Raw genomic sequence first — 24,060 nt, 5'->3', positions numbered from 1 at the left:
TCACGACATCACCTTTTCATTATTCCTTATCATCACGCGTTTCTGTCTCTTTTCTTCCCGTGTCTTTGTTTTTCGCACATTGAAATCGTATAATTTGGATTCAAAATACGCGGTTCAGCGCAGGAATGAACGAACAATTTATGATGAGAAGAAGAGATTAGAGAGGTGGATATTCATTAATTCGTGTTTGTGAATTTGAATTTGACACTGGATTGAATGGAGTCTCAGAGTCAGAGAGATCGCAGGGCAGATGCTCTTGGAGACCTTCGAGTCCTTCCCGACGAAATCCTCTGCTCTATTTTGGAACGTCTCACTCCCCGAGATGCTGCTCGCGTCTCTTGCGTTAGCAGGTAACCATAATATCCCCACAATACAGTTCCTTCATCATATTGAATCTGGATGATAGAAGTGAATTGTGCTGCATGTTTTATTCAATTTCACTTTTTGATGTTTTGCCTTTTGTGTGACTGTGATGATTCTTTATTGACCGACATTCTATATATATATATATATATATATATATATATATATATATATATATATAGTACTTTGAGTATAATAATGTTTATTTAAGTGTGATATGTTGAATTTTGGCAGTGTGATGTACATACTGTGCAATGAAGATCCACTGTGGATGAGTCTATGCCTAAAAGGAGCATCTGGTTTCCTTCAATACAAAGGCTCTTGGAAGAAAACTGCCCTGCATAAGTATGTCTCCCCCCATATGCAATTGTTGGTTCTGAAATCAAATTATTATCCTATTTGGTACTTGATTTTAGTTATTATTTAATTTGAACTTATTTGTAATTGGGCATTTTGAATGCAGTGAGAATCTGCTAGACAAATACAAAGAGTACAGTCAAGGACCTTTACATTTTGACGGTAAAAGTTCTAACATTACAAGACTCTTATCAATATCTTCTATTTTCCGGGCAAATTTAGGTTATATGCTCTTAGAAAATCATAAGAAGGACTTTTCTATAAGTCACTGATATTCGCCTTTCTGCAGGGTTCAACTCTTTATTTTTGTACAGGAGATTATACCGCTGCCATACCACATTGGATGCATTTTATGCAGATACTGGAAATGTGAAAAGAATAAAAGACATCCCGCTGAAGGACTTTTATAATGAGTATGATGCAAAGAAACCGGTACTGAGATAAAAGAATTTTATTAGTTACCAATTATTGATACTTTTCTTTTTATTGCAATGGAACTTTGATGAATTATGCATCCCAGGTTATGCTCACTGGATTGGCTGATACATGGCCTGCCAGGCATAAATGGACAACTGATCAGCTGTTGCTAAACTATGGAGATGTAGCATTTAAAATTTCTCAAAGGAGTTCCCGGAAGATCTCCATGAAGTTAAAGGATTATGTCTCTTATATGAAAGTTCAGCATGATGAAGATCCCTTGTATATTTTTGATGAAAAGGTGCTTGTTTTGAGATATTTATGTTTCAATAATACTCTGCTCCACCTCCCTGCACTTTTTGCATTCCTATTTCTTGCTCTGCAGAATTTTAGAGTTTTGGAGTTATTTTAACTTTTTTTAGCACTTATACAGTTTGGTGAAGCTGTACCTAGCTTATTGAAGGATTATTGTGTGCCTCATCTTTTTCAAGAAGACTTCTTTGATATCTTAGATACAGAAAAACGACCATCCTATAGGTGGCTCATAATTGGACCAGAGAGATCTGGTGCCTCTTGGCATGTTGATCCAGCTCTTACCAGTGCATGGAATACTCTTCTTTGTGGCCGTAAAAGGTAAAGATATAAGCTTCTTGACATGTAAAATTTGACTTCATTTTGGCTGTGTATCTTGTAGCATAGACTGTTACTGTTTACATGGTGTTTGAGGAAGCTATATGTATAGGCTGTATCCATTTTGAGTTTAATCCTTGAAAACAATTAGTTGGTACCTCCAGCTTATTACAATTCTTTCTTTTTGTTTTTGGGAGTTAGTGGGCTAGGAATGAGGAAAGGTTGGATTAAATGTGAGTGTTGAGGCTTGTTAGGGATTAAACTAGGCATATTTTTTTTCCTGAGGAAACTAGGTGCCATTAGGCTGCAAGGCCATTTGCTTCAGCTTATTATTGCTATTAATATTACTTTCTATTTGCTATTAATGCACAACAACCCAATGGTTGGTCCATACAAAGATGTTGTTTGGTTTACAAGTTTCACATTTTTGAATCATAGTAGTCAACAGCATGCTATAGTGGAGTGGCTCCTGGCTACTATTTTTTTTTTTTGAACAGCTTCCCTTGGCTACTATGGGATTCCAATAGTTGAATGGTTTTCAATAGCAGCTGGTTTGGCTGCAATAGTGGCTTTTCACATGCTATAGCGACAGTACCCTGTGCAGGATTCAAAAACCCGTTTTACTCCTGAAAGTCTGAAACAATGTTGTTTAGAGGGTTTTTTTGGGTAAAATTGTGATAGTTTTCTAATGCATTTTTTTTTTTAAATTCAGAAACATAATAGGATTTGAGACCCTTTTTATTCCACAAAAAAGCTAGTCCTCTTTTGACCTTTGTTTCTTCACACTTTACAGGGTTTTTTTTCTTGTGTTCCCAGTTCACATTCTACTAATTTTTATCTAATTTGTTAAGTTCTTTTTCTACTAATTTCACTATCATTTTTTTCATTTTTTGACTTCATTACCATGTTCTTATAGCTCCTAGATTGATTGATAGTGATTGTGTGTATAACTTCTTTAACTTTTTTTTTAGTATTTATATCATTATATGTGTATCATAATTATTTAGTTTGTATTCTAATATTTAAAATAACTGTCACTCCACTTCCCACTATAGTGTTTTCAAAGTTAGCCACTACGTGTGGCTATCTGAGATTGATAATTATGTTTTGAATTTTAATGCAATCTAAACTATAATTCAATGCTTTCTGAACTAATGCTACCTGGCAGAATTTTCTCTCTAGAATTTATAAAATTAGTAGCACTAAGATAGTATGTGAGAAATAAGATTTTTCACTTTTAGACTTAGCTTGCTATTCCTGATATGTAAGCTAATATTTTTCTAGTACTAGGTTCTTAAATTTTACATAGACCAAGATTGAACAAGAATCCTAAAACAGGAAACCTATATCCACTAAAGACTTTTCAGTTTTTCAATCGTCTGGGTCTTTGATGCAGTAATAGGTGTCATATATAAATCAATATTAAGCTCTGCTGTTTTTATTTTTCTCTAATTATCTTTCTTTCTCTCTCCCCCTTCCTTTGTGTGTGCGTGTGTTTGTGTTGGGGAAAGGGGCTTGTTGGTAGATATCCTTCTTAACATGGGAGTCAATGGATTACTAATAGCATGTTTGGCACAACTCCAATCCAGAAAAATAATTGCTTATTGTTCAAAATTCTTTCAGCAAGCTGGCAAAAATAAGCAATTAATTTTCTAAGTAAACTGAACCAAGCATGCATTAAGTATACGTCATGGTAAAGCATAAGGAAAATGTTGAGGCGGTATGGGCTTGAAGGGCCATTGCTAGGTTCAATTTTTAACTCAAATTGGAGTTCTTGCTCTTTATTGATTCCATAGCGAATAACATAAAGTTTATGTAATTTGGTACTTAGATTTTCTGTATTAGTGCTTGATTATGTTTCAGATAACTAATGCTTAAGTGGTAATGTTTCACTTGCATTTGATAGATGGGCATTATATCCTCCAGGAAAAGTGCCTTTGGGTGTGACAGTGCATGTCAATGAAGAAGATGGTGATGTCAATGTTGAGACTCCATCATCACTTCAGGTACTTCAATGTTGCGAATTGTACTGATTTATACATCTTTTTTGGTGGTGTATAATTATGATTAATAACTATACTAACTTTATTGTGCCTATCTGTTGATGTGGTCATTATTATTAATCACATATATCTGTCTTTTGCAGTGGTGGCTAGACTTTTATCCTCTTCTTGCTGATGAAGACAAGCCAATTGAGTGTACACAACTACCTGGAGAAACAATTTATGTTCCAAGTGGATGGTGGCACTGTGTGCTAAATTTGGAAACAACTATTGCTGTCACGCAGAATTTTGTGAATTCCAACAACTTTGAATATGTATGTTTGGATATGGCACCTGGTTATTGTCATAAAGGAGTTTGCCGTGTTGGGTTACTTGCTCTTGATGAAGTTAGTTATGAAAATGTCAGACAGAATGTGTCATGTAATGAAACAGACTCAAGTTACTCTGCTTTGTCAAGGAAAGAGAAAAGAGCCAAAACTCAGAAAGATGTAGATGATCTATATTACAAAAGAGCCATGGATGGTGTATCTAGAAACTACAATTTATGGAAAGATGGATTTTCCTATGATATAAAGTTCTTATCCATGTTTTTGGATAGAGACAGAGACCATTACAGTTCCCTGTGGAGCTCAGGCAACAGCATGGGCCAGCGAGAACTAAGAGAATGGTTATCCAAGCTCTGGATTCAAAAACCAAAATTGAGAGAGCTAATATGGAAGGTCATTTTCTTCCTACAGTTATGCATTCTTTGAGCTCACAAAGTTACATTATCAGATTTTATATAACCTTTATCTGTTGAAATATGTCTAGGGAGCATGTATTGCACTAAATGCCGACAAGTGGTTAGAATGCCTATCAAAAATTTGTGCCTTTCATAATTTGCCACTTCCCACTGACGATGAAAGGCTTCCAGTCGGTACGGGTAGCAATCCTGTGAGTTTTTATTTTTGTAGTTAATAATTTTATGTTTTTAACTTGTATTATCCTGAAGATTGAAGTACATTAATCTTGTCCAAAGCTTTGAAGTTAATAATCAATTAAAACCCACGAAAACAAAATCACATTTCAATGTGCCCCCTCCGCAATGAACTTTCCTATCACTGCTTGTGGACCACAAAATTGTTGATCAACTACTGAATTGATCTCATCTTCTACTTTGGGCCTTTGGGGTCTTTCTATTTATTCTTCCTTAAGGTACTTAGTTTGGGTCACTCTTGGATTGGCATTTGGCACTCATGAGGTGCTCCACAGTGCACCAGAGAAGGTATCTTACTGAAGGTACCTACAAGTGGCAAGGTCCAGCACCAAGTCTTAGGAATATGTGAAGAGTTAGTTTGCCACTTCAATTGCACCAAGAAAACCAAAAATAACAACATCAAATGGCATTTTAGTTGTTGATCTTTTTACCATCTTTTTAAGTTCACGTCATAGTTTTCCATCATGAATATTATCCTGTGGTTGTTGAACTGTTATAAATATACAATTACTTAGCTGCTTATTAAGGCCTTATTCAGTATGGTTGTAAGTTGAGTTTAGGAAATTTAAAAAATTAAAACCACTTTTCAGTTTTATAATTTTTATTTTCAAAATTTTGTGATGTTTAGTTTTCAAATTTTCATAAAATTCTTGCACCGAAAATAACACAAATCATTCTATACTGCCTAGTTCAAGTTCATTTCATGATGTGGATGATAGTGGGGTTAGGAGTAGGGTAGTGAGGTGGTGGTGAACTTTTATTTATTGATGAAAATGATGATGGCAGTGGTGACAACAATGATGGTGGTGGTGGTAGCAGTGGTTAGAGATGTTCGTCAACTTATTTAATCCAATACAAATTGCAATTACCAAACAAAAAAAATCATCAACAATTGAACAAACTGAAAATAAAAAAACCAATTTTTTTATTGGACTGGATCAGATTCAGATTCTTGTTGAAAACCAGTTCAGTTCAAACCAAACTGAATTTTGTTGTGTTTTTAAGATTATTCAATAATCAACTACATGATCATGTATTCAAGAACTTGTATGAACTAAGAGTCCACTATCTATTGTGCATTTGTTCTTTAAGAGATTGTGAAATTATTTTTAATTTATAATTTGAATGTGTACTTCGAACTGTGTTGATGTGATGTTTGATGTTGGATTAATTTGTGTATTTTATCATTTATTTTAATATTTGTTGACTCTTTTTTCAAAAACCGAAAACCAATCCATCTAGACTGAAATAAATTGTATTGAGTTTGATTTTAAAGTCAAGCCGATTGAATGATAAAAAACAAAAGTGAAGTGATTAGATCGGATATTTTTTCCCTCAAAACTGATCTAATTCAATTTGCAAACACCTCTAGTAGTGGTAACAACAACAATGATAATGGTGGCATGAACAACAATGTGGGCAGCAGCTGCTATTAATTGCAATGGTCATGTGAAGATGGTGGTGGTGGTGGCTGTGGCAGTGATGGTCATTGGCTGGTGTGGTGGCAGGTGGTGGTTATGACATTGGTGATGATAATTGATTGGTAGCTGCAGGACAATGATGGCGGTGGTAGTGATGTATAGTGGGTCTTTTGGGAGAAATGGAAGAATTAAATATATTTTTACAACTAAAAAAACTACTTTTTATTATAATGAAAATTGATATAAGAGTGTTTTGAAATTGAGTTACAAACCAATTCAACCTCATTTTAGCCAAACACATTTTGTTTTGAAATTTACCCTTGAAAACTAAAAAATGAAAGCTCACAATCATCCTGTATAGGCCATAAGGTTCTCCAGTTGAGTTATGGCATGAGAATGGCTTGTGGTATGATCATTCATTATCTAATAGAGTACTATTGGAGTATAAAATACCTTTCTAACTGAATATTTTCCGTTGTCTAACTAGGTTTATTTAGTGGGAAACTCTGTTGTTAAGATTTTTGTTGAAGGAGGACTGGAAGCTTCACTTTATGGTTTTGGGACAGAGGTACTTTATTGGCATTCTGTTTCCATTGCTTCTGTTGTGCATATCTAATTTTAATATGTATATTTTACAGCTAGAGTTTCATAGTCTGTTGCATGAAGCCAACTCCCCTCTCAGTAAACACATTCCTGAGGTTTTGGCCAGTGGAATTATTTATCTTGAAAATGGATCTTATACCAATTTAAGTTGGGATGGAAAAGGAGTCCCTGATGTCATTGTGAAAAATAATCTGATCAGGGAGAAATGCAGTGTTGATGGTTTCTCATTTGGGGTATGGGGAAAGAAACAGTTAGAGTACAGAAATGCTGGGATGCCGGTGGATGGATCAGTTAGCTTAGCTGGTAACTCAAGCATATGGCCATATATGATAATAAAACGATGTGAAGGGAATATGTTTGCAGACTTGTAAGTCATATCGTTGGGGTTTAGCATTAACTCAGCAATTCAAATGTTTTATTTCTAAAAGTTAAGATAGTTCACTGAATCTTGTGGATTTTGTTTCCATTCTCTTGCAGAAGAGACAGACTAACATGGGAAGATACAACAAACTTGGCCTCCTTCTTGGGGGAGCAGCTACGCCACCTTCATCTTTTATCATATCCACGTCTAAATATTTCATCTTTCTCTGATATTGAACATGAATTAGGCTTGGGTGAGGCTAATGGTTGCATTGCAACTGTTCACTGTAAATCTAACGCTACAGCAGAATGGAGGCTCTTTACCAGAACCTTAACAAAGATGAGGAAGGATGTGTCAAGCCGTTTGACCAAGTGGTATAATTTGTTCTTTTTGGCCCTCTGATTTCCTGTTAAACAGTGTAGTTTGAATTTTTATATATGTAAGAAACACACTGAGGAAAAGACATCATTTTTTTATGCATATGAATGAAAATTTAAAGACCTTCTAAGCAATTTGAAGTTCAAAAGGAGTTCATAAAGAAAAAAAAACTGCCAATTTCAGTAGCTGTGTTTATCAATTATTTATAAGCTCTCTTTTGACTTTCTTAGATTGTACTTTATGTGTTATTATGTTTTCTTTGTTTCTTCTGCTTATGTGCTCCTAACGTATTTGTCTCTATGATTAATCTTTCTTTTAGTCATTTTTATTTGTAAGGCTGCCTCTTATGCTTGTTACTAATATTTTGTAGGGGAGATCCAATTCCTAGCAAACTGATAGAGAAGATTGATGAATATATCCCACCTGATTTTGCTGAGCTGCTAAATATAACTGAGGTTTCTTCTAAAACTCAAAATCACATTTGGATGTCAACTTTTTATTTTTTTATTTTCTTTATGGATATGCCAGAGTTGATTTGTTTATATAATCTATGCAACTTTTATTTGACTCCAGAATTTTGGAAATGGTGCTTGTAAACCTTGCTCCTGGATACACACTGACATTATGGATGATAACATTTACATGAAACCATCATTGGTTTGCTCTACCACCAGTGGGAATACTGAAGATACCACCATGGTGGACAATGGTTTGTTGAGTAACGATGAAGTAAAATCATGGTGTCCTAGTAATATTCTTGATTTTAGTGATCTTTCGATAGGTCAGTACTTCTCCTTTCCTACTTCCAAAAATATTTTATCCAACTTATATTGGAATGTTGTGATCATATGGCATCATAATTTTTCATGTGCTTTCAGTATCTACAAGATTTTTTTTAATTTGTACAATTGAACTGGTGAGGGCGAGCCCTGGTGCAGCGGTAAAGTTGTGCCTTGGTGACTTGTTGGTCATGGGTTCGAATCCGGAAACGGCCTCTTTGCATATGCAAGGGTTAGGCTGCGTACAACATCCCTCTCCCATATCTTCGCATAGCGAAGAGCCTTTGGGCAATGGGGTACGAAGTTTTTTGTACAATTGAACTGGTATTGTGTTTTCTCTAATACATGAACAAAGACATGTTATTAACCCCCAGTACTGTTTATTTTTTCTGTATTATGACTTCATTTTTTCCTGCACTATTTTTATGGTTTTTAGGCTTATGCATGCTGTTCTGCAATAAGTAATCATCATAATTTCAGTTTTGTCCCTAAGAATTCTCGTTCTAAAGTGATTGTTGACCATGAGATGCATATTCATGGTAATTAACCAGTAGTTTGTTAAGTAACATGGGTACTTCTTAACCAATATTTAAACATTAACCAAACGAGTGATGAATAGTTCTTAAACTGAAATATGTTTCTTTCTATGGTGTTTTCATACTTCTGTTTCATTCTTCAACCTTGCAGTTGATTGAGATTGCTTGCCTTTTTGTCAGCTCTTTTGTCTCCTATACATTAGTCCTTATTTTACCTTCATCTGATTTGTCTGTCTAATGTATTGATAATTAATTGTACAATGATTTATGATTGACTCGTCATTATCTAGATCAGCTCTTTAACTCCACGCGGATACATGTTCAAAAGTAACATTTCCGTGAAAGTATTATAATGTTATTTCTATTTGTGGTTATTTCAGTTTTTTTTTTCATTTATTTCTCAGGTGATCCTCTTGTTGACTTGATACCAATTTATTTAGATGTGTTTAGAGGTGATTCTTATCTCCTTAAGAAGTTTTTAGAAAGCTACAAACTTCCTTTTGCTAGTAACATATCAAGATATGAGTCAACAGAGGGTGATCAAAAGTTCGGCCGACTTTCATATGTTGCCATGTAAGTAACTAACTGTCTCCATAATTCTCTTAATTAATCTCTTATCAACTAGTATTTCAATTTTCTTAGTTTTATTCCATTTTATCCTTTTTTTTTTTTAATTAATCCCATATTTTTTCTATTACATTTCATTCTACCTATCACATAAGCATTATGTTAGACGAGACAACTTTTTGTGCCAGCACAAATAAATATGTTTTGCTTTGTGCCTGGCTTTAATAAATTTAGCAATTGTTGAAGTAGCTCGTTGGGATCTATTCATTTTCTTTTGAAATTGTAGGTGCTATTGTATCTTGCATGATGACAATGTCTTGGGAGCTCTTTTTAGCATATGGGAAGAACTGAGATCAGCAAAGTCATGGGAAGAAGTTGAACTAACAGTGTGGGGGGAATTGAACAATTACAAAGGCTTTCCGTGACCATTGGCTGCATTTAAATATTTTTGGAGCCTGATTGCACGTCGGAGCCCCTGCAATAATAAATATTCAACTTGTTCTGTAGCTGTGAAGGAGGAGAGAGAGGAGTTTAGCTCTTCAATTAGTTCCGTGACCATTCTGTTTGAATTTTGATATTCATAATAAAGTTTCCCTCCGAATATAGTTGATGTACTTGTGAAGTAATTAAATTATTTTTTCCCCAAAATCACATTTTTCAACCTAGCCTCTTCTTGAGTAAAATTTTAAGGCTTTATACCAATTTCTGTATGCAAGGCCTAAACAACGACGTGATGACGGTAAAAGAGACAGCCACGTGTGGCGAATGAGATGGGGAGGAGTATAGTCGTCACGGAGGAACAAACCCGAGGTTAGCCCGTTCTGATTTGTGTTTTTTTTTTGGGTCTAGAATTTTTTATTTTAAAATAAAATATAAATGAATGTCTCAGACTAATCCAAATCAATGATTATAATTTAAAAAATAATTACGACGAAATAAAAATTAGAGATACTTTATAAAAGAAGTTTAAAATAATCTTATGCACTTTTTTCTATATTAAAATATTAATAAAAATATACGTTAATAACTTTTAGACGAACAAGTGTACCCTTTAAGCTTTTATATATATATACACTTGTGTTTTGGTGGGTAAATGTAAAATTGGTAGCAAAATGTTAAGATGACACGAAGTATGTTAATCAAGCAATTGGAATGTCAATACAAAATTTACACTTTAATATTGATGAAAATATATTAATTAAGAAGTATCCATACTTCAATTTCTATCTATTATTATAAATAAAATACAAAAATTCCAAATACTCAATTCATTATGACACTGCAATCCACTCAAGTGAAATCTCCCACGCAATTAATTCCAAAATCATATATGATATCATATATATTGAACAGTTGACTGTTAAACAGTTTGTTCGTAATCTTTCAATACGATTAATTTCTCTATGTTACGATGATCTTAATCAATTTTGTAGGTTAAAATACTTGTAAAATTATTCTGGAAAGCGATAAACCACTTTCAAACGATAACATGCTTGCAGTTTCTATCACTTTTATCCTTGAATTTAACTGAATTTTATTGAAATGGTTTTTTTTAACTTCGTGTGTGATAAATGATGATGTCGGGTTCAGTATTGTAAGCAATAATGTAGCCAATGAACAGTGGTCTACCAAAGTGACGAAATAGACCTAACAATTGATAAAATATAGCAAACACTCCCCCCTCTTTCTTTCTTTCTTTGTTTTTCGAAACACTTTCCTCTTCTACTAATTACTTCGTCTAGATTGCATAAAATTAGTGATTTAGAAGACGGGAGGATGAATTAGAATTAAAGCAAAACACACTCAAGCTAGACGCTCCTTTCTGTTTCACACGTTTTCTCGATATTAATTAATTCAACTAAATCGAGAACAAACTTTAGGAGCCACCAAACTCTTAGAGTTGTTAAATTGCTTGCTACCATCATCTAGAGGGCATAGTTATTTTAAATGAGCATTCACACATGATTTCACACTTTTTAAAAACATTTTCTAATAAATTATTTTTGTTGAATCATTTTTGTACGATGGCTAAAAAGCACTCCTTAAACTTACATTTTGAAGAGGTCAACATGAGATTTATATTAAAAATATATGATTAGCATTGTTGTTACACTCCTTTAAAAAAAAAAAGCATTGTTGTTACACAAATGTTAAGACTACTATAAAAAACAAAAAAAAATGTTATTTGATTGGTTACAATTGAATCTAACCACAATCATCCAACTAAATTAAAAATAATCACACTCAATGATGTTGTTTTTAAAGAATTTATATCTGATATTTCTTTTACCAAAACACTACATATATTTCTGTCAATATAGCTTCTTTGGATTTATTCGTGTTATTATATAAATTGAAAGAGATTAGTATAATGTCAATGAAAAAGTATTGAATGTAGTAGTGTAATAATAATAATTTCAAGTAAAACTTGTTACATTATAGTAGTATTAACAGAACCTTGGGTGACATAATACTATTTTATATGGAAATTGTGTAGCTAACTTTATTAAGCAAAAAAAGAGCGACCGCGTAGCAGGTTGGGCGGACTAGAGGCTAGTGCATAGTATGACCTACCACTTTGAAATAAAAAGGAGGAGAAGAAAAGCTACAGTGAAAAAGCAAGCACTTTTAAGGGCCTAGTCGAATCCAATCTTGAAACGGGCCCATTACCAACCAACCCAGCCCATTCTTTTGGGGTGTTCAATTCAAAGTTGAAACTTTTCAAAACCAACGAAAACGAATATTTATACTACCTGGTTATTAAAAGAGTACAGATTCGCTAATGTAAATGACAGAGTGAGAGAGAGGGACGCACCAACCTTTTCCGCCACACACAACACAGAGAACAGAGAAAGAGTATCAAAACCCCGTGTCTGACAGCTGTCTCTTTTTTCTTATTTCCAATTTCAAGATATTAATAAATAAATAAATCATCGATCCAACGGTCCATATTCAATCTCCAAAACGACCCCTCCCACGCTTCTCAAAACGCAATTATCGGACGCAATAGCCTCAAAACCACCCTTTACCCTTTCCCTTTCGTCCTTCTCCGTCTCCCCTCATTTGCTCACTTTCTCTCTCTAACCAGATCTCGCACTCGCGCTTTAACTCTCTAGGATTCGACGACAATGGCGGCCGCTCCCTCGCCTCGCGAAGAGAACGTCTACATGGCGAAGCTCGCCGAGCAGGCCGAGCGCTACGAAGAGATGGTGGAGTTCATGGAGAAGGTCTCCGCCGCCGCCGACAACGAGGAACTTACCGTGGAGGAGAGGAACCTCCTCTCCGTCGCCTACAAGAACGTGATCGGAGCGCGCCGCGCCTCGTGGCGCATCATCTCCTCGATCGAGCAGAAGGAGGAGAGCCGCGGCAACGAGGATCACGTCTCCGTCATCCGCGACTACCGATCCAAGATCGAGTCCGAGCTCTCCAACATCTGCGACGGTATCCTCAAGCTCCTCGACTCTCGCCTCATTCCATCCGCTTCCTCCGGCGATTCCAAGGTCTTCTACCTCAAGATGAAGGGAGATTACCACAGATACCTTGCCGAGTTCAAGACCGGCGCCGAGCGTAAGGAGGCTGCCGAGAGCACTCTCTCTGCATACAAAGCCGCACAGGTTAGCCGTTTTTTTCTCTTTTCAAATTTTTATCTGATTTTGTGATTCAGATCTGTTCGGTTTATTCTCCAGATTTGAGATTTCGTTTTATTGTTTTCCGATTTTTGTTATTCTGACTATGGAATCTATGTGATTATTTACTCGATGCGGTTCTGTGGAGCGGTTATGCGTTATTCTTTTTCTTGGTTAAAATGTTTTGGCTAATATGAATTTTAACTGCTATTATTTTTCAATTGCAAATGAAATAATAATATATCTGCGCGCTTTTATTCTGTACAATTTGAATTGAACGATTTCCGTTGTGTTGCTTTTGTTTATTCTAGTCTTACTCTATTGTTTTAACGAATGGGCGTGTTCCTTTGTTTTTCAGGACATTGCGAATGCCGAACTGCCTCCTACTCATCCAATTAGGCTTGGCCTTGCTCTTAACTTTTCTGTATTTTACTACGAAATCCTTAATTCTCCGGATCGTGCCTGCAACCTTGCAAAACAGGTTAGATTCAGAGATAGTGAATATCATGGCCTTTGTTTTGCTCTGTTTATTTGTGTTTTACTATATTTTGAGCAAAGTTTTGGATGTTTAACGTGAAAAGAGGAAGGAATTCGGCCATATACAGTGAAATTTGCAGCTATTGTTGTCCATTGATTTGAATAACTTTATGGCTACTGCATGTTGCATTTCGTTAATGTCGAAGCAATAATGATGTTACTGGTTGGATTCTAGCGGCTAAATATGAATTTGTAATATGGTTTGTACAGTTGTTCCTCCTTTACCTGTAGCTTAAATGAGTTGTCAAATATTTATTGGGTTTCACAGTAGGTGTTTGGAATTCTAATAGTTATAGCTAGCAAACAATAATCAATCAATATTTGACTTCTTAATCTAGATACTGGTATAGATGGGAATCTGACCTTGAGGAATACCCGTTGAATAAATTCTTTTTAGTTTATGATGTGAAAATGTTCTGGTACAAGTTGCAAGAGTATAACTTTACTGTGAGTTCTGTTTCTAATGGCATATATCGTACTCATAAAGAATCTTTTTCCTTATGATATTCGCTAGGCTTTTGATGAAGCTATTGCTGAATTGGATACACTGGGAGAGGAGTCATACAAGGATAGCACTTTGATCATGCAACTCCTTCGTGATAACCTCACACTTTGGACCTCTGACATGCAGGTATTGATTATTTTAGTTTGCCATTGTTCATCTATTTTTTTTTCTCCCTTTTTCTTGTTATCAACTTAGAGTGATATGGGTTTATTGTGGTTTCAGGACGATGGAGCAGATGAAATTAAAGAAGCAGCACCGAAACCGGATGACCAGTAAAAATATTTTACTGCTAATTAGAATTGAACTTCTCCTCCATATCTTTTTGAAGGGAGAAGGTGTTTGTTGCTAATATCTCTTTGGTACTGGGATTTTAGGCATTCATGTCTGTTATGAATTGTGGATGTACTGGGCCGTTTTAGTTTGTCCTTCCATTTTCTCAAGTGTTTTCCAAATTGCCTATTTTATTAAGGACACTGAAGTTTTTATTATATGGAATTGGAATTTTAAGATTCTCTTCTATCTAGTAAACTTTGTTACCGGCTTTTATTGTGAGGATTAGATATATTTGTATTCTTTTTGAAGCCTCGAAATTTGAATTTAGCTTGATTGGAATTGGAATTGGGTTGTGCTCGTTGAACTATTTTGAGGATTGTGCACTTCATTCTGATAGTAGGTCTGCTGTTCGAGATCGCTACCCTGTGTAATGTGTGTGGATGAAGAATTTCCAAATGACAAGGAATTTTTAATATAGAGGAATTTAATTGAATCCAATCAATTATAAAATAACTTGTTTGGATTATTAAATTTTGCAAATATTTTCATTAAATTTCAGAACAGATGTTCTTGTGATTTTGTTATCTCCACACATTTCAACCATAAATCCCAGCATTCCACCACAAATCCTGTGATGGAAATCGAATCTTGAAAACTTAAAAGAATCAAGTTCATTCACAGCCATTTCTAACCATCAAAGGAGGTTGTTAAGATAGTCAAGAACCACCTTGCAAAAATCGGTGTCATTGATGTTGGTCATGATGCAGCAAATGTTTTTCACGGTATCGATGACTATGCGGTGAATGTGACACTCGGGGAGTTGACTCCTCCTTGCCAACCATCGAGTGAACTTGGTTTTCCTTTGATGTTGTTATCTCCTCATCTAGCGAACTCACTTTTCCTCCGTTGCCATTATCTCCGGTGCACCAGTCAGCCTCCAAGTCACTGGAAAAAATTAAAGAGATAAGGTTGCAAAAGATGAGGTTGGGGATGATGAACTCATGGATTGAGGAATTTTTCAAATCCCACGTTTTGGTGGAATTTTAAATTCTGTATCTTAACAAAGGATGAAAAAAATGGAGAATTCTTCAATTTCTCATGTTAAACATCCAAACAGAGCATCTTATTAAGCAGCAATTAAAATGCCCTAAAAAATAGTAAAATACATTATCCTCTGTAATGCTTCATCCAAATTCAGGGTAAATGTCACCTATGTCTTCTCTAATTTGCACCTCTTTTCTATGCGTAACACCTGGAGTGTTATTTACGAGCGTTGCATTTTTTATTTTCTAATTATGGTCTTGAAAGTATGATTTGTACTTTTTTTAACGAGTCTCATTGGAGAGGGACGCTCTTCAATGACATTTTCAGTGGAGATCCCGACCGTTAAATATTTGTTTATAAAATATATTTTACAAAATCACTGGCTAGCTTATTTCACTTGACAATATTTCTCTTTTTTAATTGGCTTGAAATGGATTGTTAGTTGGTGCCTCAAAATTAAAGTAATAGATGCTGCCCTCTTTTCACGTGAACAGCTTTCGGTAGTACTGGTAAACAAATAAAAGTGTTAGCAGTGATTCGCGAAAAGAATTGCATGCAATAATGGAATGGCAACCAAAATTGATAGAGCAGTCTTATTAGACGAAAACTAAAGAATGGAAGATGCTAACTGATTATGTGAAATAGGTTCTATGAATGATTTATGGCTTATTCTTCCCACACCCATTCAAATCAGGTTGAATCATTTATGATTATTCTTCTTATAGTATTCAAATTTCTTTTACATCTAATATATTTTTTAAAAATTATTTTTTTTTTTTTACTTCTTCATTCCTTTTTTTTTCTTTTCTTTGTATAACCTACGAATTGCCAATCCGTAAAGTTAATCCATATGGACTCATATAGATTGATAATTTGTATGGTCATGCAAGTCATGAACTTGTGATTTTTACATTATTAGCACAATGTTTTAACCAATTGAGATAATAGGTTAATTATGTTAAAAAATAATTAATGTCGTTATATATGACACTAAAATTTTTAATGTATATTTATTACATATATAAGTTTACATAAGAAATTTTGTAAATTAATTTTGATCTAATAATGTAAAAAAATTAATAATAATTTTGATCTAATAATATTTTTTTACATATATAAATTTTAAATAAAAAATATAGGTTTAATAAAAATTTATATATGTAAAAAAATACATTATTAAATCAAAATTAATGGTTACAAAATTTATTATGTAAAATTATATATGTATTAAATATACATTAGAAATTTTAGTGTTATATATAACGACGTTAATTATTTTTTAATATAATTGACCTATTAGCTCAATTGGTTAAAGTATTGTGCTAATAACATGAAAGTCACATGTTTGAGACTTGCATGGGTCATTAATTTTAAATTAATTTGAAAAACATATTTTTAATATGCGTAAAGTCTCTTACGGATCCATATAAGACTTATGAATTGCTAATCTGTATGTGATTATATATAAGGGTATTTTTGGTTTTTCTCTCATTAGTGGATGTATTAGAAAAATACTAGGTGCATAAAGAAAATCCCATGATTCATTAGGGACAACAAGTTAACCTGTTCGCCGATGGCAACCCTAAATGTCCTTTCACCTTATATTGAACTGTTGAAGTAGATCTTAGTCCAACTCTATTTGGGTTGAACTATTCTTTTCTAAAATAATTCAATTTTGTGTTAAACGTTTCCATCCACTTGGTAAATCCAATTACTAGCATGGTATTTTTCTATTCGTCTTATTAACATATCTCATATTTTCATAACAATTATCTAACTCGATTGGTTAAACATGATAGGTAAGTATTATAAATCTTTGATATTATGTTTAATTTTTATGGATACAAAAAATATTTCATATTTCCCTTCTTATTATTGACATATAGTTGGTTTAAGTATAACTGAGCTTAAATACCTTGAATAAAATTTCATGTTCAAGTCTAATAAACTAGTTAGATTTTTCAATAAAGATTAATGATATAATATAAGAAACTTAAATATTTAAGTTCTAGTAAAGAGGTTAATAGGTTAGAGATAGAGTAAATGGATGTAGAGGTTAACTGTGATGTTTATGTCATCATTGACTTATAATTTGACAAAAAAAATACCATATAGATATTATTAATTTATATTGCACCTAGAGTCCTAACTATTTTTTATAAAGTATACTTTTTAATACTAAAATAAGCTAGACAGCATCCTGTTAATGTGACATAAAAACTTACTGTGTCATCACAATACCTTATTTTTGCACAGATTAAAAATATTCAATTATAAATTATTTTCTATAGTTCATCTTTAGCTAAACCTCTTTTAAATTTGTGTTATTGCTTTGTGTCATAATAGATCCCAATTGCATCTGACAGTAATTCATATAACTTTTTAGTTGAATCAACAGCCACATAATATGATTGCTAATGTCTAGGCATGGAGAAGTTCTACAGTGAAAAAAAAAACGAAAGTATCTCCCACCACCAAGAAAATTGTTAGGATATTTTCTCAATTGCAGAAGTGTTTACGAGGTGTCTCCCATCAATACTCGATAAACAAGTACCAAACTATAACCCGAGACAAAGACTGTCTAGAAATTAAATAATAGTTCGAAATCCTACTGTAGGAAATAGAAGGGAAAATTTACTATTTACATATGCACGTAAAATCCCAGTGCAATTCTAAACTAAACTGATTCTTATTGAAGTGTTGACCAACAATTGAGTGGTAGCGTATCCGTTAGGCTTACGTCCAAATCAAAGGAACAACTTAATGCCAAAATAATCAAATAAAATCAACTAGTGTGACAGTCAAAAGAAAGAAAGAAAAAAATTGTACAATATCAATAGTGCATTAATACTCAATTCTCACCAATCATTCATTTTTCATATAATCAATTTATAATGTGACATTCATTTCATAGCTGCTTTCGTAAATAATAATAATAAATTATAATAACAACTTATAAAAAAAAATACATCTTTTATAAAAGAATAAGATTCAAATCAATTTCCAATTAATCTTTGAACATGTGATTGGGTTAAATACTTTGATATAGTATAGATAAAAAAATAAAAATAAAAACCAATCCCCAATCTCCAAGTAACATGTAAGTGACCATAAAAAAAAAAAGAGTAACATGTAAGTGGAAGTTTAGGGAATTATCTTCAAATAAGGAACATGTTTCAAGATTAGATCGTCTCCGTACTCTGAAAATTAAATCGCCGTAAAAAGAAAATGCCCATGGCCATGACAATAAACACATGAAAGATCAGTTTCATACCTAAGCTGGCACTTAACCCGTTACTTAAGCCTAACAGAATCAACTAACAAATATGTACGGAGGGATTAACACGAAAGACAAAATCCAAATTGATTATTTACTCAATATATTAATTAATATTTAATACTATTAGTACAATTAAATATAAGAATAAATAATAATTTATTGTAATAAAAATATTATATTAAGTATTAACTTAATATGTTAATGTATAAATATTATATATTTGTATTTAATATTATTTTATTAAACATTCAATAAATAATATTATTATTAACATAAAATATGAGTTCATTATATTTCTTAATATTTAATAATATTAATATATACTTATTAATTTATATTTACCATTATTAGTTTACAGTTATTAGTATATATTAACAAATATAAAACAATGCATATTAAAATATTTCTAAAAAATATAAATATATTGGAAAACTAATATTGAATATTATATCTTGCTATATGATACAGTCAATACCTGATTTGGCCTACACATTGTTCTCACTTTTCTTTTACCTGTTTGATTCTTTTCTCTCACTCGATGTTCGAAAGGTACCTTCTCACAAAGGGGTTGCAATGGCAGGGCAACAATTTATTAAAAAAAAACAAAAATTAATAATTATTATTGTGAAATGGTAAAAAATTAGGAACAGTGGATCAAATATACTAAATTTGGAGGCAAAATCTACACTCACATATTTATATGCAATTTTTAAAAAATGAAGGGGTGCATTTATATCCCTAATTATAATATGGATTCATCACTACCTACCCAATGCTGAAAGATTAAGGAAATTGATGATCTAATGATAGAGGGCCGACAACTAAAGTCCCGGTGATTAGCGGTCGTAACTATAATAATGTTAAGGTAGCAAAATTCCTTGTCCGATAAATTTTAGCCCAAATGAAAGGCGTAATAATCTAAGAATATTGTGAAGAATAAGGGATAGGGATAAGGATTTATTTTTTTCGTTTAGTTATAATAATGTTTTAATTATTATTCTATATTTAACCTTTTAAATAAAAATAGGAAAAATATAAACTTTAAAATATTAACCTATTACCAAAATTTTGCTCCAATTTTGGAGAATCCATTTTGGTGGATGTTGAATTGAAAATAATGTATTGTTTTAAGAAAATCAATTGATTTCAACACTATCCATGCATGATGGCGTTTTATTGCTTATATTGCCAAGCACGAGAAACGATAAATTACTTTTTGCTTACAACTAGCAACTTTATTGCCACAAGGCTGAAATAGCACAGAGTTAACCACCTTTAAATTGCGAAAAAACAAGACCGGTTCATTTGTCTTAGTGAATGTTTTTCTGTTTATTTTGCTGCAACGCACATTCCGTAGCAGATCCAACAGATGAAAAAAAGGCATGGGAAAGATCCATTGGCCAACCTTCGTTTGGTGCTAACCCAAGGCATTCCCAAAACATGCTTTAAACCATTTTCACGTAAAAGAAAAAGATAATATCACACTTTTCTTTTTTGTTGTAAGATACTAAGATTTACAACAATCCATTCCCTACACAAGGATTCGTCCATCTCCAGCACAGAGGCCCACCACCATGTGTTTGGATATGTAAAAGTTCCCAATATAGAAAAAGCAGTGTAAATAAATGTGGCGTATCCTTTGACAAATTACAAAACAAATGACATTCAGGTACTTGCCGGACTAGAAAAAGAAAAAGAAAATTGACTTGTTGAATCCAAACTGATTGCATAGCATTTTTTTCTCTGCTTGTCAATCTGTGTAATAAAAAATCGGTAATTATCCCGACCACATATGCCGATATGCGAGAAAACACATTCTAACAACAGCAGAATTAAGACTTGTTGTGTCACACAAGTATTTGGCTGTTAAAAGCCATAGTTCAACTAAAAACACAAATGAAAGGAACACTTTCAAAACTAAGGGAATCAATATTTATCATCAATCGCTTTAGAAAACTAAACTACCAAATATTTAGTGATGAACTTACTACAATCATATATTCTTACTGAATATCAGAAAGCTATGCTCTCTAGCTTCCTTCTGTCACGGCCTGGGAGAAAAACTAAATTCTGGGACCAGGTTATATAAGTCAGGTGAAACAATAAACAGAGCAATTTATTCTCTTCGTTTACGATCCCTTCTTCCTTAGATACTAGCTATAAATAGTTTCCCAATTCTTAATTTATACCCCTCCCCACCCCAACCCAGTTGTATGCAAAAGATTTGAGAACAGCAGCAAGGAAAGATATGAAACAAGATCCCTTTACAAAAGGAATTCATGGTACCAAGTTAATTCCTGCTCCTTCAACTTAACACAGTATTTTAACAAAATATCGTTTTACATATGGTACTATCCAAATTCAAACAAATCACAACAAGCTGATAAAAAAAAAACAAATCACAACAAAAACGACATTCTTGCTGATAATCAAAATCCGTATTACAATCATCATAGTTAAGAATATTTCACCACAAAATTTTAACCAAAAAAACTACATTTAAAGAACCGTAACCAATGCCAACCCAGAATGTGAAAGATAACAGAATCACAGCCAATCTCATAGCATATGATGTCTGAAAATGCAAACCAAGAACACAAATTGAATAGCATTAACCAAAAATAAGAATAAACAGAGAAATACATTTTAAGATTAAAAAAAGATGCCTACGTAGTGTGTGTCATTTGATATTTCCCGCGTCAATTTCAACCCAAAGATGCAGAAGCTTTATATACTTGCATTGATGTGATGTGTGTCTGTCTTCAATGGACGTGCATCCAAACATATGTGTAGTAGCAAGTGTTAGGGTAAGTGTGTGCGTTAAACAAAATTCAATTTAATTTCCATGGTGATAGCTAATAGCTAAGCTCCAATGGACTGCTTTAATGCTTTTGCATAAAGTCCGTGCATTGAATTGGCTAGTGGCCAAACCAAACATACGCATAATATAGCCATTCAAATGCCTAAGCTGCAGGGTGTGTGACATTAAGTTGCAGATGCGTGTCCATCTCCAGCGGATGTGTATTCAAACACACCTGTAGAGTGTACTAGTAAGTGTTTGGGTAGGTGTGTGCGTTAAACAAAAAACAAATTAATTTTCGTAGTGATAACTAATAGGTAAGCTCCAAAGACCGCTTTAATGCTTTCGCATAAAACCCGTGCATTGAATTGGCTAACGGCCAAACCAAACACGCTTGTAATACAATCATTCAAAAAGCATTCAAATGCCTAAGCTGCATGGTATGACATTATGTTGCAGATGGCGTCCATCTCCAGTGGACGTGCATTCAAACACACGTGTAGAGTGTAGTAGCAAGTGTTTGGGTAGGTGTGTGCATTAAACAAAAAAAATCAATTTAATGGTGATAGCTAAGCTCCAAAGGACCGCTTTAATGTTTTTGCGTGAAATCCACACACTGAATTGGCTAACGACCAAATGAAACACGCGCATAATATAGTGATTCAAAAAGCATTCAAACGCCTAAGCTGCGCCATATGACATTAAGTTGCGGATGTGATCATTACAGTGCAGCGGCATTAATATAAAGTTGCAGGCTAAAAGAAACAAAACCTGGAATAATATTTGCAGGCAAAATTACTAGCCTTGTACAAGAATTTCAACCTTGTATGACTGAATGGGATGTTGCCACTAGCAAAAACATGAATCCAAAAGGCAAGCAGTGTTATAGTACAAAATATGTACACCGAAACAAAACACACACAATTATAATTCAACCAGTCAATTATTTCCCCTTCAAGGCTTGGAAGGCATCAAACAGGGGATAGCCAGCCACAATCCCTCATAAGGGAAGGGACCATGATCTACCCAATTGAAGTGTCAAAAGGAATTGGCAATTATCATCAGCTAGTGTCACAAACAGCAAAGAAATAAATGACAATATCAACATGGTTGGAACATTTACACATAATTAAAAGAAGAGAAGAACAACAGTGAAGACAATAAAGATTTTGATTATATTGAAAACAGCATAATGATAATGATGATAATAATCCCACTATAATTGTATAACATCTAATTTTGTTTTTGCATATCCCCAAACAGCATGGCAAGAACCAATGCAAAATTGTACCCTTTTTGATGTCTTTGATATCCCATTTACAGAATTAAACTAAGCAGCAGCGGACCACTTCGAGTCCAACCACCGCAAATTGAATTCCCCCTAGCACCAGCACCATGTACAGGTAACACAACAACAACAACAACAAAATTTAAAAAACCCTAAAAAAAGCTGAGCTAAATTGACATGTCTGTGACCAAACTCACCTCACCCCTCTCAAATTCCCTTCCAGCGAGGGCTAGGAACCGGCACAGTGGGCGAAAGCGGAAGCTGCGGAAACCCTAACTGACCAGAAGTTGGCGAAAACAGAAGCCCCGGCGACAGCAGAGGGTAGGACGCCAGCTGCGAATTCAAACACCCAAACGGCACAGGCGAAGACGGCATCTGAAACGACGACGGCGCTTGCGACGGAACCATCCCTTGCTGCTGCTGTGGCTGTTGTTCTTGCTGAGGCTGAGGTTGAGGTTGAGGTTGAACCAGAGGCGGTGGAGGCAAGGGAGAAAAGCCTGTAAAGTGCTTGGCGTTTGCATCGACGAGGGTCTGCAGATCGCGCATGTAGGCGGAGATAGGTGACTCAGCGGGGGCGTGGACGGTGGGGAACGGCGGCAGAGGAGATAACGGCGCGGGGGGTCTCGAAAAAACGGAGAAGTTGTTGTTGAAGGTAACGGCGTTAGGGAGTTGTTGAGGGCGGGGGAGGGTGGTGGGGTTAAGGAGCGGGGGTGGGCGGTTAGTAATTTGAGGCAGGGGAGGAGGGCGAATCCTCTGAAGGCGAGAGCTCGGGGGCTTGGGTGGCTGAATGGGAGGCGGCGTTGAGATGCGGTCGTGCGCAGGTGAGCCCGTCAGTTTCTGAACCACATCACGGAAGTCGTTCTTGTTGATGTTGTACACCGGCGGCTGATGCTGCACCTGATTGTTTGGGACTTGGGCCTGAGGAGGATCAAAGACGGGTTTCTTAATGATGGGTTTGGAGATCTTTTGAGAGAGCTTGTTGAGATGGCGAAGATATTGATCCCTGCTATTGTTGTTGGGGTTGGCAGCAGAGGATGTGCTTATACTAGTATTGCTAGAGGGATGATAGCTTTTATCCATATTACACAACACACTCACTCACTCTGTTTTCTGTTTTCTGAGGTGGTGGGCTTCCTCTTATCGCAGAGAAGGATATTACTTTTCCCTAGGGGCTTCAAGCATCCCAATCTATTTTCACTGCCAAGCCTCACCAAGGAAAAGAAAATTCCAGAAATTTAAAACATGTCTCTCTTTTCTCTTTCGCTGCTTTTTATATGATCCTCGCAAAACAAGGGATCCCATTTTATTAGCGCATG

General features: G+C 34.5%; 3 protein-coding genes across 3 annotated transcripts; 2 read left to right on the top strand and 1 right to left on the bottom strand.

The window, feature by feature from the left end:
- On the top strand, positions 1-10,056 carry LOC114415300 (F-box protein At1g78280). The gene is made up of 16 exons (XM_028379919.1): positions 1-350; positions 598-708; positions 827-882; positions 1,010-1,152; positions 1,241-1,438; positions 1,571-1,770; positions 3,674-3,773; positions 3,914-4,489; positions 4,581-4,703; positions 6,655-6,735; positions 6,806-7,137; positions 7,248-7,505; positions 7,880-7,964; positions 8,083-8,290; positions 9,229-9,397; positions 9,678-10,056. Exons 1-16 carry the CDS (start codon positions 217-219, stop codon positions 9,814-9,816), a joined length of 2,913 nt encoding a protein of 970 aa, XP_028235720.1. The 5' UTR covers positions 1-216; the 3' UTR covers positions 9,817-10,056.
- A 2,222-nt stretch (positions 10,057-12,278) lies between these two features.
- LOC114415303 (14-3-3-like protein) lies at positions 12,279-14,605 on the top strand. Its single transcript, XM_028379922.1, has 4 exons — positions 12,279-13,005; positions 13,376-13,498; positions 14,069-14,185; positions 14,282-14,605. The coding sequence occupies exons 1-4, from the start codon at positions 12,520-12,522 to the stop codon at positions 14,333-14,335; spliced, it is 780 nt and encodes a 259-aa protein (XP_028235723.1). The 5' UTR covers positions 12,279-12,519; the 3' UTR covers positions 14,336-14,605.
- Positions 14,606-22,608: 8,003 nt separating this feature from the next.
- Positions 22,609-24,060, bottom strand: LOC114415302 (VQ motif-containing protein 9-like). The gene has a single exon (XM_028379921.1). It carries the CDS (start codon positions 23,822-23,824, stop codon positions 22,952-22,954), a length of 873 nt encoding a protein of 290 aa, XP_028235722.1. The 5' UTR covers positions 23,825-24,060; the 3' UTR covers positions 22,609-22,951.

This window comes from Glycine soja, chromosome 6 (genome assembly GCF_004193775.1).
Source record: "Glycine soja cultivar W05 chromosome 6, ASM419377v2, whole genome shotgun sequence".
In the NCBI taxonomy this organism is placed as follows: domain Eukaryota; kingdom Viridiplantae; phylum Streptophyta; class Magnoliopsida; order Fabales; family Fabaceae; genus Glycine; species Glycine soja.
This window is presented reverse-complemented; position numbering and strand designations above follow the sequence as displayed.